Source organism: Homalodisca vitripennis, chromosome 7, assembly GCF_021130785.1.
Source record: "Homalodisca vitripennis isolate AUS2020 chromosome 7, UT_GWSS_2.1, whole genome shotgun sequence".
In the NCBI taxonomy this organism is placed as follows: Eukaryota; Metazoa; Arthropoda; class Insecta; order Hemiptera; family Cicadellidae; genus Homalodisca; species Homalodisca vitripennis.
Window position 1 is genome coordinate 54,363,651 of NC_060213.1, and position 21,432 is coordinate 54,385,082.

The window sequence follows — 21,432 nt, forward strand, 5'->3', positions numbered from 1 at the left end:
AGGAAATATTGATCATTCCTATTTGCAAGTAGAACATGAGAGATTACTCAGTTGGGTCCAATGCGATCCGAGAATAGTCGTATAAGCAAAAAAATATACACTGAAACTTCACGAAGAGACTGTAGTTTATAAGATAGCTAGGAAATGGTGATCATTCCTATCTGCAAGTAGAACATGAGAGAGTACTCAGTTGGGTCCAATGCGATCCGAGAATAGTTGACTTCTTTCGCAAAGTTCGTAGACGGAAAGTTATAGAGTTCGCTGAACACCTCTGTTCCATTTAAAGCCGGCTCAACTTAAGCCGTTTGTTAGCGGCAGTTTGGTCCAACTCAACTTGTCCTTGCACACACGTACAGGGCCGTACGTGTTGAAATTTTAGGTCCCGTGGTTCTTTGAAATTTAACACTCCTACATCTACTGTGTTAATGTCACGATTGAAATTAATCCTAACCTTTTACCTGAATTTGTTTCAATATCATGGCTTATTAAAATTTTATCCTTCTATTACGCAAAAACAACTCAAGTGATAGAATTGATATTCCATATGAACTTGAAAATATTGAACACATCCTGAAAAAAGGTTACGCCTGATTGCTATGCAAAATTTTAAAATAAATATAAGACGTGGTAAATTTCGATAAAGACGTTTCATCATATTGAAGTTATAACATTTAATAAATTAAATTCTTTATGTTTGAGAGCGTTATCGAAGTTTTTCACTAAGGAGGCTGTCATCAATTCTCAGGGAAATATCTCAATATGGAATTTATCTACATTGATACAACTGTTCTACATTTTGGCTAAAGGCAGGTATACGGTCAATGGAAAGAACGGTATAAAGTATGATGGCGTTGAAATGATGGACATGACCTCGAATCTTCGAAAACATTGTTACGTACTACGTGATTTAGCATACTCATACGTTATATATTAGGTATTACGTAGTAGGTATAAGGTAGGCAGATATAAAAGATTTATGTTTGAATCAAGTATGGTAACGGATCATTTCAAAGTACAACTTTTTGCGATAACTATTAAGTACTACTTGTTTTTTCAAATTAAAAATGAAAAAGGCACCGTGTAAAGATTGCTGTAGCTTGTCTTACCAAAATCATTATGGGTCACTGACTATTGTCAAAGCAATAATTAAAACACTTGATTCTCCCGCTTCGCGATATCTATAATAATTTGGTAAGCGTATGTCTCATGGCTTGGAAAACATCTAAAGCATTTTAATGTGAGAACACATGACTATACACATGAGATCGCAACCCCTAAAAGAACTTTGTGTTTTTAACTGACCGATGTTTTAGAAAGATGAATCTTAACATACGGCTCATGACTTAAGCATGAAAAACTAAGGTCAACAGCCCATAGGGTTCAAATAGATTTGGAGCCATAGAAGCACTACGTTTTTGTTTTCCACTTTCCGATGTCCAAAACAAGATAATATGTTCATTCAGATCAACCACCCATAGGGGTTGAAATGGGGCTACAATTCTTAGGAAAACTTTATTTTGGTTTTCAACGTAACGATGTCATATAAAGATTAAATTTGAAGGAATGGTGATTTATGCTTCCAAAAGACAAATTTAAGACTTTTATGGAGATCGAATATTAATAGGGGATGATATGAGGATTTAACTCTTCTTTTTCAACTTTTCGATGTCGTAGAAAGATGAAATTTGGTAGATACGTGTCTTATGTTGTTAATAGACAAATTAAATATATTTAATGGTTGAGATTGGGTTGAGCCCCTAAAAAGGTATAAAAATAACATTCTTAATTACCAATGAAATTGGTGCGCTAGGTTACTGACGAACAGAAATATGTCTGTCATAATCCTCCGCGTTTGCACTTGTGTGTTTTTGTTTGTAAAAGAGAGAGAGAGAGAGAATCTATCTGCAATCCCTATTTGCTAACACTAAAGATCTGAATCTGGCCGACAAAGTAAAGACTTAAAGTTTTCATCAGACGCAAATATATTTGTTAAATTGATGACAGCATAAAATGTTGCTTATACAAAATCTTAAACCCTAAGAAGCACAAGTTGCCGAAATCACAGTGAATATTTAGGTAATGAGTGACACTACACAGAGCGCTATTCTTGTAAGAGCGTTGTTTGTATTGCTTATATTACTCTCCCTCCAAATGAAAGATCCACATTATGGAAGTGCTTGGAGTGGTAACAAACGGAAATAATCTTAGTTGTCATCAGTGTAAACCTTTTTAGAACGGTGAAGCTGAGCCCGTCGCTGACGCGGTGCCTCAGCAGCCGCTAAGCCGCTTGTGGTGGGGCTTTACTTCGTCAACACGACTTACACTACGTCCTCTGGAGTGGCTTACTAGTCAATCAGGGCCACAAGACTTTCTCAACATTTGATTTGTGTCAGCTTCTTCTAGCGTCTTGGCCACGTGCTAATAAGTATTATGTTTTGGTCAATGTCAAGATAAACTTGTATAGCAGTACTTACAGTTGTGTGTTTATATCCCTTTTTATATCGATTAAATCAGGGTATATACTAATAATTCATGAACATACACTGACAAAAACTGGCAAATTTGTGCTAATAGAACCAGCTTAAAATGAAATTTTTGTTTTATTTAATTGAACATTTAAAAAAAATGCTAAAAAATTAGTGTAACACATTTTGTGGCAAGAACCATGTTAAAATTACATTGTTGAACATCAGTAAATTTTCAATACTAAAAATGCTCTATTTTCTGATAGAATAATTCCCTTGAGATGCGGTTTGTGGCATTCAATTCAGTAAGCTATTACCTTTAAAATTATGTATCACAAGGTATAGGCTTCCATTAAGAATATTCACGATACCCTCGGCAGGACGTCCCCCGTTGGTGTGACATAACAAAACATTGTTCCAAAAAGTAGATGCCCAATCTCTATCACGATTGTAAGAGGTTTCAAATTTATATTTAAATTATTAAAGGATATATTTGGGTGTTTCCAGACATAATATACACCCAGGGTGATTCGGGTGGGTTACCGGGACTTTCCGAGATTATTGTACTACAGAAAAATAACGGAAAAAATCATATAAACATAGGTCCGGAAATTACAGCTTGTTACTGAGTAACGGCCAACAAAATATTTAAACCACAATTTAGTACCCGAGGTTAAATGATGATTTGCTGGGAGTTTGGGAAGAGGAATATAGAGACGAATGCAGTTTTTCTAATGGTTTTTGACATTATAAATTAAATAAAGTTTATTACATAAACACAGAACATTTTGCTATTGTGCAGATAAGGCCAAAATCTTTACTAGTTTTAGTGCAGATTTAAATTGAGAGAATAAAGTTGATGTAAGTTTAATTCATAAGGGTATGTCTCTACACCGATGAAGAGTAATTCCACCTGCTCAACAACTACACATGTTAATGTTCAAGGACATAAGATTGTCCTCACACCTAAGCGCAATGTGATGAGGGATCGTTGAAGTATACCACAGTTAGATGAGGACTCGATATCATAAAACAGTTTGATGTCATCAGCGTATATTAGGAATTCGTACTGAATTTTATAAGCAGGATCATTAATGATTCCCAACAAAAAACTACCAACAATATCTACTACAAGGATATTTAACTATGCATAATTCCTTTAAAGCTTCAACTATACAGTACATTATATACATTATACATTATACAGTACAGAAGATAAGATGAACTGTAACGTAGACTTTTATCTCGTTTCCCTTTTGAATATAGTCCAAAGGCCATGGACTTGTTTTCAAATAGGTCAACTTCAATCTTTAGTTATTGATAGTAAAATGATTGCTGAAGAAACTGCTAAAGACGAGTATTTATCGCCAGTATTAGACGCTCTAAAATGCCAAATTTTTAGAGTAGTTTAGATATCATGACAGGGAACTAGGACTGCAAAACGAGTGTATTTTAAAAGACTGAAGTATCCTTGTATCAATGAAACTTTAAAATCAAGTTATAAATGAATTTTATATAGAACATATTGGTATTTTAGGAATAAAAGCACTGGCTAGAAGTAACTGTTCATGGAGAAGTATTGACAAAGACAAGATAGAAATTTGCATTCGTAGTCTCTAAAAATATGTTATATTTAAATTAGTATAGTTCGGCTTTCAATATTTTATCTAAGATTATTTCCGATGAGAATAAATTGTATAATGTATTTATTATCAGTTTCAGTTATTAGTATTTAGACTTGAATGATTGAGTATTGATTATTTGTATTTTGTATATTTGCTAACTATCTTAAATTTAATAATTTATAGTATAATACTACAATGTAATTGGATAACGTGTCTGTAATGTAGCATGCAAATAAATAAATAAATGGTCTTGTAAACAGTGTTGCCTTAAACAAAATGTATCAGCCAATGAAATCGGTCACCCTTGACAGACTCTAAAATGTCCATGAGAAAGGATTAATATCAATTTTGCGTTACTAAGTAATGACCAATACTATTTTATTGTAGTCGACTCTTTTTCCAAGTCCAAGTCATACCAACAAGGGCTACATCGACAGATTGGTGTGTTAGGGAATTACGGAAACTGTTTAACACATTTGGACTCGAGCTATATTAATCTCAGATATTGGTGCCCAATTCATGTCACATATTTTAAATCAATTCCTGAAGGAAAATAGCGTTATTAACAAAACTAATGCCTCTCGTCATCCATCATCAAATGGCCAAGCGGAAGGATTCTTGGAAACTTTAAGAATTCATTGAGTGCTATGCAGAATGAAGGAGGACAAACTGAACCGAACCTGTTCTAATTATTTAGGCAACTAAGGCAGGCTGTAAACGAGGCTGGTTCAAAATCATACCAGTCAATGTTTGCCAGATTTGTCAGAACACGTCTAGCATCGATACCCCAAAGAGAAAAAAAGGAAGATAATAACGTAACATTTGTTGGCAGATGTTTTAAAAATTGGTGACAAAGTACAAGCTAGAGATTACACCAATGAAAAATCAAAACGGAAATTTGGAAAAGTTATAGAAAGAGAAGGAAATCTTATATTAAAAATCAAAATTGATGGTTTATTTATCTAGCGTGGACATCTAAATCAAATGCTACACTTCAAAATGTGATATGTAATTCATTAAAAGAAAATTAATTTTTCACATTATTTTCACTAAGGTTTCTACCTAACAGGTAATAGGCATTTATAACACTTATATAAAGGTAATTAATTTCTATATATACTATATGTAGTGGTGTTGGTAGTATACAGAGTAATGTTCCAATCATACCTGATTGATAATTTATAGATACTAGCTGCAGGCATAACAATGAATCTTGCAGAATCTAGTTCAAGAGCAAATTGTATTCAATTTAATAAACTATTTGGAATAAAAATGCTTTCACATAGTAAGCTCTATGACGACAAAACTTCAGAAGATGTAGAAGAGGGGGGGAACTCGTTGAGATTCTTTTATTTATTTAAAAATGTTCAGTAGAATTTTAGTTGTGGGAATGATATAAAATAAGAAAATTAATTTAAATATTTGAAATAAATAAACTATTGGACCGCAACGATATGAGCTGATAGCTGATTCAAATAAATATGGAAAAAGCATTGGAAAAGCCTTAATTGTCGATATAGATAAAAGGAGATATTCATAAATCTCATACTACATACAATACTTTAATGCTTTGGAAACTAGTTCTATCATCAAAAAAATGTATTGCAAAATGAAAGTTTTCCATTTAATGATACGGAGTAAGAAAAAGTGTCATAAAAAATGAAATATAGAACGATGTACTATCCGATACAAAGATAGTTATGAGTAATTTTATATACGAGAAAACAACCATATTCAACGCTCCTTATTTTTACGTACCTGAGTTGAACACCTACTTCCGCTAGAAGCGTAGTGATTTCCATATACTAATTCGATGCCCAAAAATTTATGGAAGAATTGAAATGATCTATCTATTTAATAGTTGTATTCTTATTTTTAAATTTTATCGAAACGTGGCAACAAAATGGAAAAAGTATTCAAGGAAGAGTAAAATAATTGATAAAACTCTGTCGAGGAATGAAATAGGTACACTTAATCATACGTAAGTCTTCAATCTGTCTAATCAATCATATAATAAAAGCGGTAAAATGCATTATTATTATTATAAGCCCTAAAATTCTAAAAACATTCTTTTATTTGTGCACATCTTCTGTAGCTCGGTATAAAAAAAGTTGGTTTACGAGCGTCTCCCAAAACAATGAAGTGGTACCTTACAGATCTTTGTCAATAACCACTTTTACGTATGGCTCATCGTTAATAGAATATACGTGTTAATAATAATTAACACGTATATTATTATGTACATGCTTATGCAGTATGAATGTACTATGTATGTTAGAGAGAGGTTGTGTATTGTCTTTTCTATCAGACTCACATGGAAAAATGTGACTCCTCATACCCAGAGGAAGTAGTATGTGTGTTTGTGTACGTGCTTTTGATTATTGTGTATGTACTATATGTAGTTTTAAAATAGGTATGTATAAGTAAGGCTGTGTAGTGTCTTTTCTCTCTCTCAGAAGCAAATGGTGACTGGTCATGAAGAGTACGTGTTTCTAGCACGTAGTACGTTATATTATTTTATGGCAACTCGTAAATATATTTACTGATCTGTGTTTTAATGTTAAATTTGCAATGATAAAAGTCTTGCAATGCGTAATTTGTACAATTTGTTAAGTCGATTTTCTCATGTTATGCTGCTAAAAGTGTGTAGAAGTGTGTAAGTAAAACTATCGAAAGCAATACTTGCAAGGGTTTAAGTAATAGTTTGCTGCTCGAGAAACAAAGTTCATTGAGAGAAAACATTAAGATCCTTTTCTTCCTAGGTAGAAGGAAAGTGTAGGAAATCTTCACACTGAGAGTCCACCACACTCTGCTCTACTGCTTAGGTCTCAACTCACGCCCCAGTGAAATATTTCCTCAGTCGTTCTCGAAATGTCAAACATTGCCCGACCGTTAGCAAGAGCGAGGCAAGTTCTTTGCAGCCATGGCAGATCATTAGGGAGATCTGAAGAGTCACGTTAACTAAAAGTAGAATATTTCAATAACGTCAAATTTTTAATTAATACATAACGGTTCATAACCTTAATATGACTTATATATTTTACTTTATTCAAAGGCAACACATTAAATCCGCCTCTTGAATAAAGGCATATTTCATTTCATTTCATTTCATTTAAATCCTTAACTACGTGCCCACTAAGCTTTTGCCAATTCTGAAAAAAACAATATTGTTATCTCTGATTGGAAAATTGCTCATTTGAGGAATTTTAACCTCCTATTTTGATAAAAGTAAGTTTCAAATTACATACCAAGGTTGAACGGTTATGGACCGAGTTCTCAGTATGTAAATTGACCTTATATGCTAAACCTTAAAGGTTCCTCAAATAATCTATAGGTGGAATGTAAAGGGCAACTTTGCATTGAAAAAAACCTGATCATCTTCCGTCTATATATACGAAAGGCTGGTGGAAAAGTATTGTTCTGAAGGCGAAGTTTATTCAAGATTATCAACTGCACCAGACGAAGTGCTTTCTTGGGGGCTTGTTGATAAGATGGAAATCTAAATGTTGTAAATTTATTCATTAGTGACAGGAGGGAAAAAGTAAACTTTAAGTCACTGTTTGTAAAATATAAGTTTATACCGAAAGATTTATTAAAATTAGTAATGATAGCCATCTTGATTTTAGCACCATAAGAACAATGTTAAACTTTTACGCTACTAATTTCACCTGTCGAAGTATGGACGTCGTCTATTTTAAAGATGAGTGATATGCATCCAAATGCATTTTGGATTTTTTAAAATATTTTAAATGTTTACTACATTTTACATTAGTTATATTTTATGAGAAAAAGTGCGTTTGGATTTATGTTAATTATAACTTTAAAATTACATAAAACTTGAAAATCTTCCACAGTTCAACGGCTCAAGTGTGAAGTTCAACAGTGTCTACAAATAATTGTAATGCTAGATGTATATTAACTTACAGACAAAACAGTGTTCTATGCCTTTAATTATTTAATGATTTGTTAATCTCAAACAAAGTCTGAGACAGACCTTTTCGTAAATATACCAGATTAGAAGTTTGGAATTTCTTTATCATAAAAGAATAAGATGAGTTATTATTACTAACTTTCTACTTTTTCCACGATATGTGACAAGTGCTTAGCTGCTTTGCGGTGAACTGATAAAGAAAGAAAGACGGATAATTCTTGATGCTGACAAAGCAGGATCACGGATCACGCCGCTGTCAGGTATGGCCGTGATTGACTTCGACAACCGGATCTATTTCTCAGCGCGTGTGCGGCTTAGGAAGTTATGGCTGAGAGAGAATCGGTGTCAGGTGTTGCCTTTCACACATAATCCGGATATATTGCGGGAAAAACAGAACTTAAAATATACTAAAGCTTTTTATTATTTAGTGTATAGGACATATTGGGCCATAGGCGCCTGCTTTTGTTCCGTTACGTGTTTATGGAAGGATCAATATTAACAAGCCCAACATTTTAGGTGAATTCATGCAATCTTTCTCTTTGGAGATTCTGTTCGGGATATTTTATAAAATCTTTGCTGATCATGGTTTCAAAAATTAAAAAATCCACTATAACTCAAATGTATATATAATGTATACGAGTATATAATGGTAGTTTGTACGATTCAAATTTTTGTGAAAATCTTTTTCGTAGGGTCACATGAAAGCAGACATACACAATGATAAAATGTATGCAATGAAATAGTGGAGATACGACTAAATACGATCATTTTGCAGTGATTTTAAATAGATGTATAATAACGTGATATAAGAATAGTTGTTACACGTGGTTTGGATGACTTCGTTAGCCGGTATCAACCTGTATAATCTTCCAAAACTGTTTGTATCTGCCCAAAATGCTGACATTGTGTTTAGAACAAGTTTTATCTTGGCACAGTTTAGTATTTTACAACACTAAAAGATTTCAAGATGGAGGCCGATTAAGTTTTTAAAATAATCGCTTATTTGTCTGCCAATACGCACTCAAAGCAATTTATGTAATTAATTCTATGCTCATTTAAAACAAAGTTTGTTCCTATATGTGTCTGATTAGTTGTAAGTTTTCAAGATAGCGGCCATACAAATTTTGGAAAGTTTATACAACGTATTGGACACATGTTATACATTAGTGTATACGTTTTTATACCGTACATAATTCTGTTCTTTTACGAATATTTTATTGCGAATATAATATCTGTCTAATAGCAACCGAACCATGTATGTGAAACAGGCTATAAATATTTATGTCTCCTAAGGTTTCAATTTGGTAGAGTTAGCAATTTGTTGTACTTAATACGAGTATAATAATATGCGGACCGTAAAACAGTCGTGATACCATCAGTTATTTACAAATACATTTCTAAAATTCATAAATCATTTTAATTTGGATAATTTGAAATAAGAACCGCATGGGAAATCTATCTTCATCCGTAAAGGATATTATTGTTTTGTGGTAGGCTATTTGAAGTACCTATGCACATGAGCGTTCAAGAACTCAACAGCCTAACAGCTAAATGATAAAAAATATGTTTTTATATGAGGCAACTTAGTAGCTTCGTAGATCAACAAATAGCATGTTTTAATGAACACGTATTACCGAATTGAATTCAGAATTCATTCTAAAAAAATGGAATTACTGCAGTTAACTGTCGGTTGCACTGAGGAGTGTTTAATCAATGAAATAATTGAAGGGCTAAAAATAAAATACTCTAAAAATACGTAGTCTCTTAGATATGACTAAACGTGTCATATCAATTGTGATAACTGGAAAGAAAATCCCTTGTCTCCAGCAAGCCTCCCTTTTAACATACGGTGCACTTAGGAATTCAAGATCTCTTGCGTGAGCGCCACCGGAAACTCAATCCGTGCATGTAGAAATCTCAATGATTGATTGACGGTAATGGAACCATATCCGACGTCAACGCAAACTATTGGGATAAATATTTTGCATTACCATACAAAGCAGTGCGAGTGTATTAGCTTGATTTATTTCAAACAGTAGTTGATGCCCAGAGTCTGTGATGTGTGTTTATGAGTTTATATGTAATTGTCGATATTCCAATTTTTCTTTAGTTCCCATAAAGTTAACGATAAGAGGTCAGAATTCTCTTCTATTTCAAAGTGGCACTTAAATAGATTATATCAATTCCCATCTATTTTCTCTCTTCTGTCTACGAATTAAATATTACCAAATCCTCACCTTGAGGATGCTTGACGGTGGTCACCTTTCAGAAAAGTTTTTCTGACAACACTTCTGATAGAAGTCCAGCATGACGGACGAAGAGAATGCGTTCAGCAGCCAGTTAAAAATGTAGGTCTCAGTAGTGTCTGGGATAAAATGCAACTTAAAAGCCGTTGTTGGTAGATATATTGATATCCTTCTCCACCAAAAATTAATTTAATTATTTCCTCAAAATCACTCCTTCTATTCAGTAACATAAGAACAAATCATTAATTACTTTTCCAAGTTAGGTTTTATTTGCTCTCCTTATACCTTATATTTTGATTAACTTATATTTTGAGTTATAAGATGATTCAACCCCAAAATGTAATCTCCGAAATTTCATTTCCTTTATTAGTCTTACTGACCTAGTACAGAAAGGACAATACATAGTAGTATGGATAAAATATACTATCTAGTTTGCTAAAAATGAAGTGAATGACATATTCTAATTGATGGTCCTTTTCAAGAACACTAAAATTGAATCACCCTAGAATTCAGTTCACAACAACACAGAATCAGAAGGTCGCGTGTGAACAAACGCATGTTGACAGGGTTAAGCCTAACAAAGAACGGCATAAGCCCATTACATCCCTGATATCCTCTGTAACCCTACAATGTTAATGGGGTAGTTTAAAATACTTCGGTGTTTTATCCACTTTTCATGTACTTTAAAAATTACGACCCCACAAATAAAATGGGGTAGTATTTTAATTCGTATACTATTACAATTTGGAATTTATTTATTTTGAGATCTAAGAGTTCTCGTAAGAGGCTTTGGTGAGGTTGCATGCAAAATTTCAAGCCTTATAGCTCATTATATTAGGCTACATGTGTTATTATGACACATGTTAAACTGTCATGATGTAATTAGTTTTTTAATAATTGATGTATTGTGTCATACATTTGTCATTGCCGTCATGGTTAGTAATAAGAGTAATGTAAAAATTTTCGTTAATTCAGAAAAAAATCTCATAGAATAACACGAAAAATCATCGCATTGCTTGTTCAGTTTATAGAAATGAGCATCATTAAAAGTTTCAAGTCTTTAAGTTAGATTGTTCACGTGATATATCGAATGCTCAGCCCCTCTAGTGATATATGATGGTAACACTCACCCAATAAAAGATAAAAGAAAAAATTGTTTTGGTACAATTCAAGTAACGATTGTACGTAAACAATTACAAAAAATACATTATCTTTCGTTCAACATTTACTGCGGTATGTCAAAATATATTTGTTCTATAAATATTTGGTTCCTTATCAAAACCTTAATCAAAACAGTTGTTGAAAAATGAATTACGTTCCGATGCCGACGTCTGTTGCATAATAACATTTGGGAGTGATCATTAGTTTATAATACACCAATTCCAATCTGAAAGCACATTAATGTATTTCATAATATATGGTTTCATATATATTTTATTTAAAATTTATTGCAAAAGTGAGGAGAACAATTTGAACGGCATAAGTAATATTTAAACAATAATATTAATAGTAATATTGTATTCAATATCGTTTGAATACAATAAATTATAAAAAACACAAACTTTCTCAGAACAAAGTAAGGGTTAAAGGGCACAGACTGCTCCAAGGGAGGAGGGACGTGAGCGTGGGAAATTGAATAAACTCCCTTCAGACTACTGTGAGAGCTTCCTACTTCCTTCTGCCAAAGACGCTGTGTTTACTATAATGGAATAAAACATTCTCTGACTTCTCATATAGTTAACTAGCTCATACGACACAGTATTTATTTTGCGTTATTACCCTAGCAATGTGTTCGAATTTTTCTGAAAACAATAAAAAGTATGGTGCCTGCAAAGAAATTAGAACTTTTTCAACTTTTATCCAAACGTTTTCTGAAAATAAACGCATAATAAGTAATTTAAATTTGCTTTAAAAAACTTTATAGCGAGTATTAGAACAATAACTATACAAGAAAGTCAAGAAAACTTCAGTTAACTAGAAAATGAAATAGCTTGTTGATGTCAAAAGAACTTTTAAGATGTTTAGAGATCAGTGAACAATTTCATGTAAGTTACAATGAGAAGTATAATATCCATTATTTATTGATTAAAATAATTTATTCAATATTTGTTTATACAATGTAAAGTAACCCATGTGTACGTATGCATGTATATTACTGGTATTTAAGTACGAATCAGTCCTAAGTCTATCTATCTCTATTTTAACCTAATATTCTTGTACGAGCTAATTATGAAAAGAGGAATCTACAAATTGATCGGAACTGTTAAAATACAGAATTTGGCCTTCAGCAAAAGGACTACATTTTACCCTAGTAAATTTCTCATTCAATAATAGTAATATACATTACAAAGTTAAGTAACTGTTTGAGGATTCCTCGATTTCCAGATTTTGCAATATTAAAAAGGCCAAAATTACATTTCTAGTGTTTTTTCTTGAAAATGAAAAATGCAATATTGTTTATGTGTCTATACTATACTCTATAGTAGGAATACGCTCTTAAATACCCATATAATTTAAAATTTATGGCTTATTATTTAACTAGTATTTTTTAAGGCTTTGTTAATAGAGTCACATTTGATCCTATATATCTTCTCTGCGGCTGAATTGCTCGTGTTATTCCCTAAAGTTGAATTCATAGGTTGCCTTAGAATACTCAGTTACGGATCCGCTAATAAGATTAAATATAAGGCCCAATTCACTAAATATTTCCTTACTTTTATAAGTTATTCCATTTCTTTGTACTGTTTAAACGTGTTGTTTTCATTAGTCAATCGATTGTTACTTAATCGAACACACCCACTGTATTTGTTGTCTTCTCTCTCATTTATGTTTCTCAATTCCTTCACGAGACTTTTTAAGAATTCAAGAAGTCTTAAGTAGCCTTTTTTACAGCTATGTGTTTTCTGTGAACAAACTTCTCATTTCCTCCCAGAATTCTAATATACCTTGGACGCCATCAACATATACTCGGGTTATCTTCCTCACCGCATCAAACTCACATACTACACTTTCTATTTAAGTACTAATCCAGCCATTATAAATTTAAATTATTACGACCAGTTGAATATAATCAACTCAGGTATAGTGATATGTATATCTACCCTTCCTTATCCTGTCTGAAATATTTGGCAAAATACAAAAAGGTTTTATATCCGTATATGAAAACCTATAACTTTTTTTCAATATAGAGTTAAGGCTATCATTCATCAGTATGAAACAAATGTCCTTAAAGCATTTCAATTATCTTCATATAAAGACTCTGCCACCATATAACACAAGTTGTCAACTGTATACCATTCTATTTAGCACTACACAAACCTCTTAGTACCAACCCTTGTAGTAATCTCTTGATTTAAGAGATTACAAATACTTTGTGAATATTTCATTAACTTAATACAAAATGAAGGTAAGTATGGTTACTTACCTCACTAGAGTAATGGACGGAGGGCAGCGGCAAAAAGTGGTACCCTAGAGCTCGGTCCCAGATCATCCCCTTGCTCCACACCTCTATCAGCAACCCCGTGTTGACATCGTTGGTCTCACTGGAACATGGACACCAACAATTATATCACCGTAAGTCTTCATATCACTCGGTCTCAGATCATATCCTTGCTCCACACCTCTATCAGTAACCCCGTGTTGACATCGTTGGTCTCACTGGAACATGAACACCAACAATTATACCATCGTTAGTCATCATATCACTCGGTACCAGATCATATCCTTGCTCCAAACCTCTATCAGCAACCCCGTGTTGAAATCGTTGGTCTCACTGGAGCATGGACACCAGCAATTATATCGTCGTTAGTCTTCATATCACTCGGTCCCAGATCATCCCCCTGCTCCAAAACTCTATCAGCAACCCCGTGTTGACATCGTTGGTCTCACTGGAACATGGACACCAACAATTATACCATCGGTAGTCATCATATCACTTGGCCCCAGATCATACCTTTGCTCCAAAACTCAGTGTTGACATCGTTGGTCTTACTGGAACACGGACACCAAAATCATAAAATCGTTCGGTTCCAGATCATTACGTTGCTTTAAACCTCTACCAGCAACCGCGTGTTCCCATCGTTGGTCTCGCTGGATTACAGACACCAACAATAATATGAACTTTTATCACTTTCGATATATGCACACTGCGAACAAAACGCGTTGATTCTCTTTCAGTACGATATAAAAGAGCTTTTTGTTCCCGATGCAACGTGTGCTGTTTGCAATGTTTATGATTAATGACGAGCGAACTGTGATGACAAAGGATGCGGTGCATTAGTGGTATAATTAATTCACGATGGACAAACGATAAAAAATAACTAATCGTTGGGGAATACAAAACACGCATGGGATAATATATTATTGATATAATGATACAGGCAATGTTTGTTAAACTAGAGAAAGGAAATCTTTAGACGCTTATTACAATTTAAAATTTACTATATTACAGTGTATAGTGGTGTACTCTTATGTGTAGTCTAATGCAGGGTCAAAAAGTTAATAGTAAAGAAATCCTTTTTAGAGTAATCTGGGAGACATAATTGATATCTAAATTTTACCAATAAAATTGTAATAAACTTTTTATATTTTAAAGGTGTACAATAACAAGCTATTAAATGAAGCATCAGCGTTTAAATAAACTTTATATGAAACTATATTTCACCATTTTATCCTCAGAGTTTTTAAAAATGTACTTTTGGCCAAATAACGTATACAAAATTGTAAATTAAAAAGGGAAATGTATTAAATTATATTTTAGTCACACATGTTTACTTTTATATTCTTTATATAATGTAACAGAAAATATATCTCTTTGGAAAAACACTTTTAGGCCAATACATATATATTTTTGGTTTCAAAATATCTTGAAATGTCTTGATTTTATAAAGTTAAGGGCACTACGTATTATTAAAGTTCTTAATTGATATTTGCAATGTACAAGCACGTTATACCATATGTTAAGTGAGAAGGTTTGGTGCAACATTTCAAGTCTATACCTGTATATGTTACTATGTCATACGTTTAAACGTTACATCTTTTTACTCAGGGTTTTTTGCAAATATATTTAGTCTGCAATATTTCGTTGTAATTATGGTTATCCATAAGTTCAATGTAAACATGTTCACTATCCCTCAGCAAAACTCGCTTGAATTGATTTAATCCATCATGAACTGTATATTGATAGATTCGTTTTAAAATATTGTGAGAACAAGTCAGACATACAGATATACAGAAAGGAAAAGAGATTAAATAGGCAGTGGTACTTCGACAGTCTGGAAGTTTGTGTATTTAAACAAACAGGCGCCGGCCGCGGTAGTTTAACAAAAATGTTCACTTAAATAGTTTTTAACAATTAAACGTTTTAAATATAGTTTTTAATATTTAGACCCTCAAATTAATCAATTAAAGTTCTCCATAATGAGATTAATGTTAAATTTTTTAAACGATAAAGTGGTAATTTTGTTCGCTTTATATATCAACAAAACACAGAAATATACAATATAATTTCAATTTCACTCTCGTTATTGAATATTAAACTTAGAATTTGGCAAATAATGGAAAATTATCCTTTTTTATGTTCATTTTGAATCCATCCCTATTATAATGGATTACTGTATGTTTTGTAACTTCCTATAGACAGAATTATGATACTCCGAGAGGTTTCGTCAGCACTTTAGCTTGTGTCTGGTGTAAGGAGGTTGTGTGGCCGGCTTTTAAAACTGAAATGGGCTTAAGGCAAGGCTACGTAATGAGTCCCTTGTTGTTTCCATTATTTATTTATGATTTGCTGGATGTATTTTCGAGGATATTAGAGAGGATATGCTGCTTTACTTGGATGCCACTGTTGATGCATACAGTGCCAGGCTGAGAGTATATAGTTGGTCAATTCAAAAGAAACGCTAAAGTTTGAATTTACCTTTGAATAATTAAATACGTGATTTTCAGAAAAGGGACACCACTGAGTAAAAATGACCGCTGGAGGTACACAGCGTAAGGAACAGTTAACGATTAATAATACTTGTGTGTCACGTTTATCTCAGAATTACTATTGGAACAAAATTTGAAGGAGTAGTATTATAAATAGCTATACGATAAATTTAGGGATGACTCATTATAAAAATGACTCTGTTAGTAAACCTCGAAATTCTAATTTTGTTGTTAAAAGTCAGTCAAAATAATAAAAAAATTGTGGAGACAGAGAGTTCTAGGACGTTGAGGAAACTTAAAATTAGACTGCTTTTTATGAAACTACATGACACGTTTTTCTCCAAAACTAGCTCCGAATGAACTATATTACTTTACGTTTCAGTTAGTAAATTAATTAAATAACTTGGGGTATGGTGCCAAAAATATCGACCAATTATATTAGTAGACATATATGTATGTGTCTGACACATATGATGTATATGATATATATATATATATATATATATATATATATATATATATCTTCCATAAGAATAGAAAAAATAGAAGAAAAGAACATTAAAATTCTCTATATTTCGTCTTAAGACATTTTCAAGAGATATAGGTAAATAAGTAAATATATCAACAAAAAATAATTAAAAAAAAACATTATATGTTAATAAAACTAATTTTGAATTCCGTACAAAGAGTAATTTTGCTTAATACAAGGAATATAAGGTTATAAATTAAATTTGTGGTTAATTATGTAATGCTATAAATTAAAATTGTAAAGTGTAATTTATACATACTGCTATCCATATCTTAAATTTAGACCATCCGTATGTTTAGTTTGTAGCACCCTCTGATGAGCTATTTCTAAATCATTCATTTTAAGTTTATGGGGGTTCTGAAATTTGTTAATACTTTTTAGAGAAAAGGATTCATCGAATTTGTTGTTATGCTTCATTGCATGAGCCGAAATAGGATTTGATTTAATGTTAAGGATTGTATCGTTGCGATTTTTGTTCATCCTAATGTGCAATGGAGTTATGGTCTGACCAATGTAGTCTTTCGGACAGTCTTTACATGACAAGTGGTAAATGATATTGCTGGATTCACAAGTCATTTTACCAATTATCGGATAATTTCTTTTCGTTGTGCTGCTACAGAAATTTTTTGAATTTATTATTAAATTACATGTTTTGCAGCGAGGCTTAGAATAGGGTTCACAGCCAAAAGGTTTGTTTAAATTTTGAGTTAGCTCATCAGAGGGTAGTTTCGGTCTTACTAATATGTTTTTCAAATTTTGAAGCTTTTTAAAAATTACTTTAGGTGGATTAGTAAATACATGTTTTGTTACAGGTGAAGCTTGTAGAATATTGTGTGCAGTTTTTATTATACCATTAATTTTGTATAGCTCTGGATAATAGGTGGTAATACATTTTCCTTGGTTTTTATAGTTCCTAGGAGTAGATTTTTTTTATTTTTGCATGTTATCATTTACAATTTTGTTAGGATATCCTCTATTTCTAAAAACATTTTTTAATTTTTCAGTGTGACAATCATAATCGTGTTTATTAGAGCAAAGTCTATTTGCTCTAATAGTTAGACTTTTCGGAATAGATTTTTTAACGTAACCAGGATGGCAGCTTGAGTAATGTAAATATTGCATTGGATTTGTATCTCTGACATGGATTTTCGTTTTTAGGTGTCCCACATCGACATCTAAAAACGTAACAAGATTTTTAGAAATATTGAAAGTGAATTTTAAAACTGAAAAGGAATTTAATTGTTGAATAAAATGTGTTAAACTATCCATGCCATGTTGCCAAATAATAAAAATATCGTCAATAAATCGGAACCACACTAAAGGTTTTAAATTTTGAGATGTTAAAAAAGTTTGTTCCAGAAGTCCCAAAAATAAATTTGCATATGAAGGTGCCATTCTGGTTCCCATTGCGGTTCCTTTAATTTGTAAGTAATTTTTGTTTTTATATCTAAAATTATTCATGGTAAGTATAAAGGTTACTAGGGCAGATAAAAAAGAAGTAGAAGGTTTTGAATTCCTAGGTCTTAAATTAAAAAAATGTTCTATAGTTCTTATTCCATCTTCATGAGGAATATTTGTGTAAAATGATTCCACGTCAACTTTAGCCAAAATTAGTTCACCGTCCAGGGGCTGGGGTATTTCAGAAAGTCTGTCAATGAAGTGAATGGTGTCCTTTATGTGTGACTGTAAAGATTTGGCCAAAAGTTGCAGATGAGCGTCAACGAAGCTTGAAATTCTTTCTGTTGGTGAATCGTAGCTGGAAACAATGGGTCGTCCAGGCGGAGGGCGAATCGGTTTATGTATTTTAGGTAGCGTGTAGAAAACTGGAGTTCTAGGTGAGTCTGGTGTTAGTAGATTGATTTCTTGATCGGAAAAATTTTGAGTTTGGGCCTTTCATCAAAAATTCAGAAATTTCAGTGTTAAATTGTTCAGTTGGATCTTTTGACAATAATTTGTATGTAGTAGTATCACTGAGTTGTCTTTCAGCCTATAACGTATAGTCCGTGATATTTTGAATAACAATCGTGTTGTTTTTGTCTGCAGGTAAAATGACTATGTTTTTATTTATGATTTAATGAAGTCATTGCTTTTCTTTCATTATAACTCAACTTTTGTTTTTTTGGAAGTAAATCACCAAATGTGGGATTTGCTATATTTGATACTATGGTGTTAATATACTGTTCCACAGGATGATCAGGCGGTAGGCTAGGAGGTACCCACTCAGAATTTGTCTTGAGCTTCATAATCGATTCATGTATATGAGACTGAAGTGGAATTTGGTTTTGCGAGAAGTAAAATTTGACACAGACATCTCTTGCGAAAGCAAGAGCATCAGCTACTAAGTCAATATGATTGTATGTAGGAGTAGGTTAAAAGGTCAATCCTTTATAAAGCACAGACATTTCAGCTTTATTAGGTATGTAGCTAGATAAATTTACAATCGATTTGCAGATATATCTGAGATATTTTCAGCTTTTTTACAACTTTCACTTACATTTGATGCATTTTGTTGATCATTTCTTGCTATGACTGGTTTGACTGTATATATATATATATATATATATATATATATATATATATATACGTTAAATTGTATAAATGGCAATAGCCTTATTTAATTTCAATAAACATTGAATCACATGTAGGTAATGGTAGCACATTCACCCGGCAAGTGAGAGATCCGGGTTCGACTCCCGGCGGAGCAAGTACTTTTTGTGATTCAATGTTTATTGAAATTATATATATATGTTGAAACGAAAAACTAGTGCAACGTTACAGTTCGTGTTATAACGGTACTATTATTCCCTGGGCAAATAAGACCGGACATACCTGGTTAGTTAGAATTTCAGACCTCATATTCTTGACTAAATTCATTAAAAGATTCTAAATTAGAAATATAGTTAAATATTCCAAACAACAAAAATTATTTTAACATATAAAGTTGTTAATTAGTTGAAAACTAACAATGTTTAAAAATGCATTAAATAAAACATTGTTGCATAAAAACAATTCGTGTTGTAGGCTTGTCTGATTAATATACTGTAATTTAATTTCTCATTATTTAATTTTAATAATGAGAAGTGCCGGACGGTTCTAATGACTTAGTTTAATGCTTTGGACTAGGTAGTAACAAGTTTCCTTGGAAGGAGTTAAGTATTTTATTCTTACTAAGGCCAAGGCCGATTTATTCTTACTATTTCATAATAATACATTTTAGTTCATTGTATATGTAAAGCATTGCTTACTTTCTTTGTTGAGGAAAAAAATTATCAATATTGTTAGTGGTATTTGGGTTTTAAATAAAATACTTTTGTGGAAAACAGAAAAGGGTTTGAAAAATGAAAGAAGAATGATGAAGGTTATTCCAAAGATTCAAACACACATTTGCACAAATACGAAATTTCTTGTATTTCCTATTTTAATTTTGAAAGTAAAAAGGCATGTATTATATATGTTTCCAATGCTGTCGAGATACTCTGGTGCAGTCAAAAACACACTTTCACGTACCATTAAATTTTATATTATACGATATCTTTGACCCACAGGTGGCAGAGAGTGATTCGAGTAAAAAACTAAACCTAGTTTTTCAGTACAGTGTCGAATATATAACGTTGAGATAACTATAAAAACCTTTCAATGAAGGGAAGAGGTTAGGCTGGTGTATGCATCCACTCATTGCATATTATTACACAGAACGACGGTGTCTGCACGTAAGCTTATTTGGTGCACAAGTGCGCCGGCAAGAGCTACTAGTCTTGACTATTCCAATAATCCGATTGGACCTGATTTGCTCTTTCAATATCTACTTTACTCTGAGAGGAGCGTCATTTCTATCAAAATGAAATAGTACATGTATACTGCAACAGTTTGTATCAATACTATTGCCCCCGGCGAATTGAATTACCTTGACAGCGATTTAAAGTGAAATCACTAAAATCATGAAGCGCTTTTATACATACACTATAAGTGTTTTGTATACATGATTAGTATCATGCAACGGCTTACTGGCGATCAGTTGGTTAAAAATTATTTAGAAACCGATTAGATTATTGTTTCACCCTGGATTACGTCTCATAAACATCTTTATATGATGATCATATAACAAATCCAAGTATTAAAATGTATGAATTAGATTTAGAATTAGAATTAGACAATACCATGAAATCACAGGAATAAAAATTATAAATGCCAATTTTAAACATGTATAAAAATGCAATAAAAATATCATTGTAAAGAAAAAGGTTTATATATATATATATTTATTTATAGAAAGTTATTTATGAACTCCCTTAAGACCAAAATATTCATATATATGTACGTGTAATACGAAAGTGTTAAACGCATGTTACAAAGTATATTCATATTTGATTTTATTGTCATTTTTAGCACAGTATAAAATGTTATAATGAACAAAACTTATTTCCTTTTAATAATAATAAACAGTTAAAGAAACCCTTGTATGATTTAAAATTTTAATTGCAAAATCATAGTTTTGAACGAAATGTTTTCCTCAATACCTTCAAAACTGTAGCCGAACATTTCAATGACACCGAGATGTAACATCTCTATCATGAACATTTATTAACTGGAACCATTTCATGCCGGCGAGATAACCATCCTAAAATTTACAATCTGTAAACTAAATTGGTTCCTTATCCTAACTCTCCTCCTTCCTAATTATATAAAATTTCCCTACTAATAGGGTCCA

General features: G+C 32.3%; 1 protein-coding gene across 1 annotated transcript in view; it reads right to left on the reverse strand.

Moving 5' to 3' along the window:
- LOC124366714 (phorbol ester/diacylglycerol-binding protein unc-13-like) overlaps positions 1-21,432 on the reverse strand; it is a gene marked incomplete at its 3' end in the record, with an annotated part of 350,859 nt that overhangs the window by 140,160 nt on the left and 189,267 nt on the right. The window contains exon 5 of the mRNA XM_046823315.1: positions 13,692-13,809. Within this exon, the coding sequence (XP_046679271.1) occupies positions 13,692-13,809 (118 nt within the window). The remainder of the gene's footprint in view (positions 1-13,691; positions 13,810-21,432) is intronic.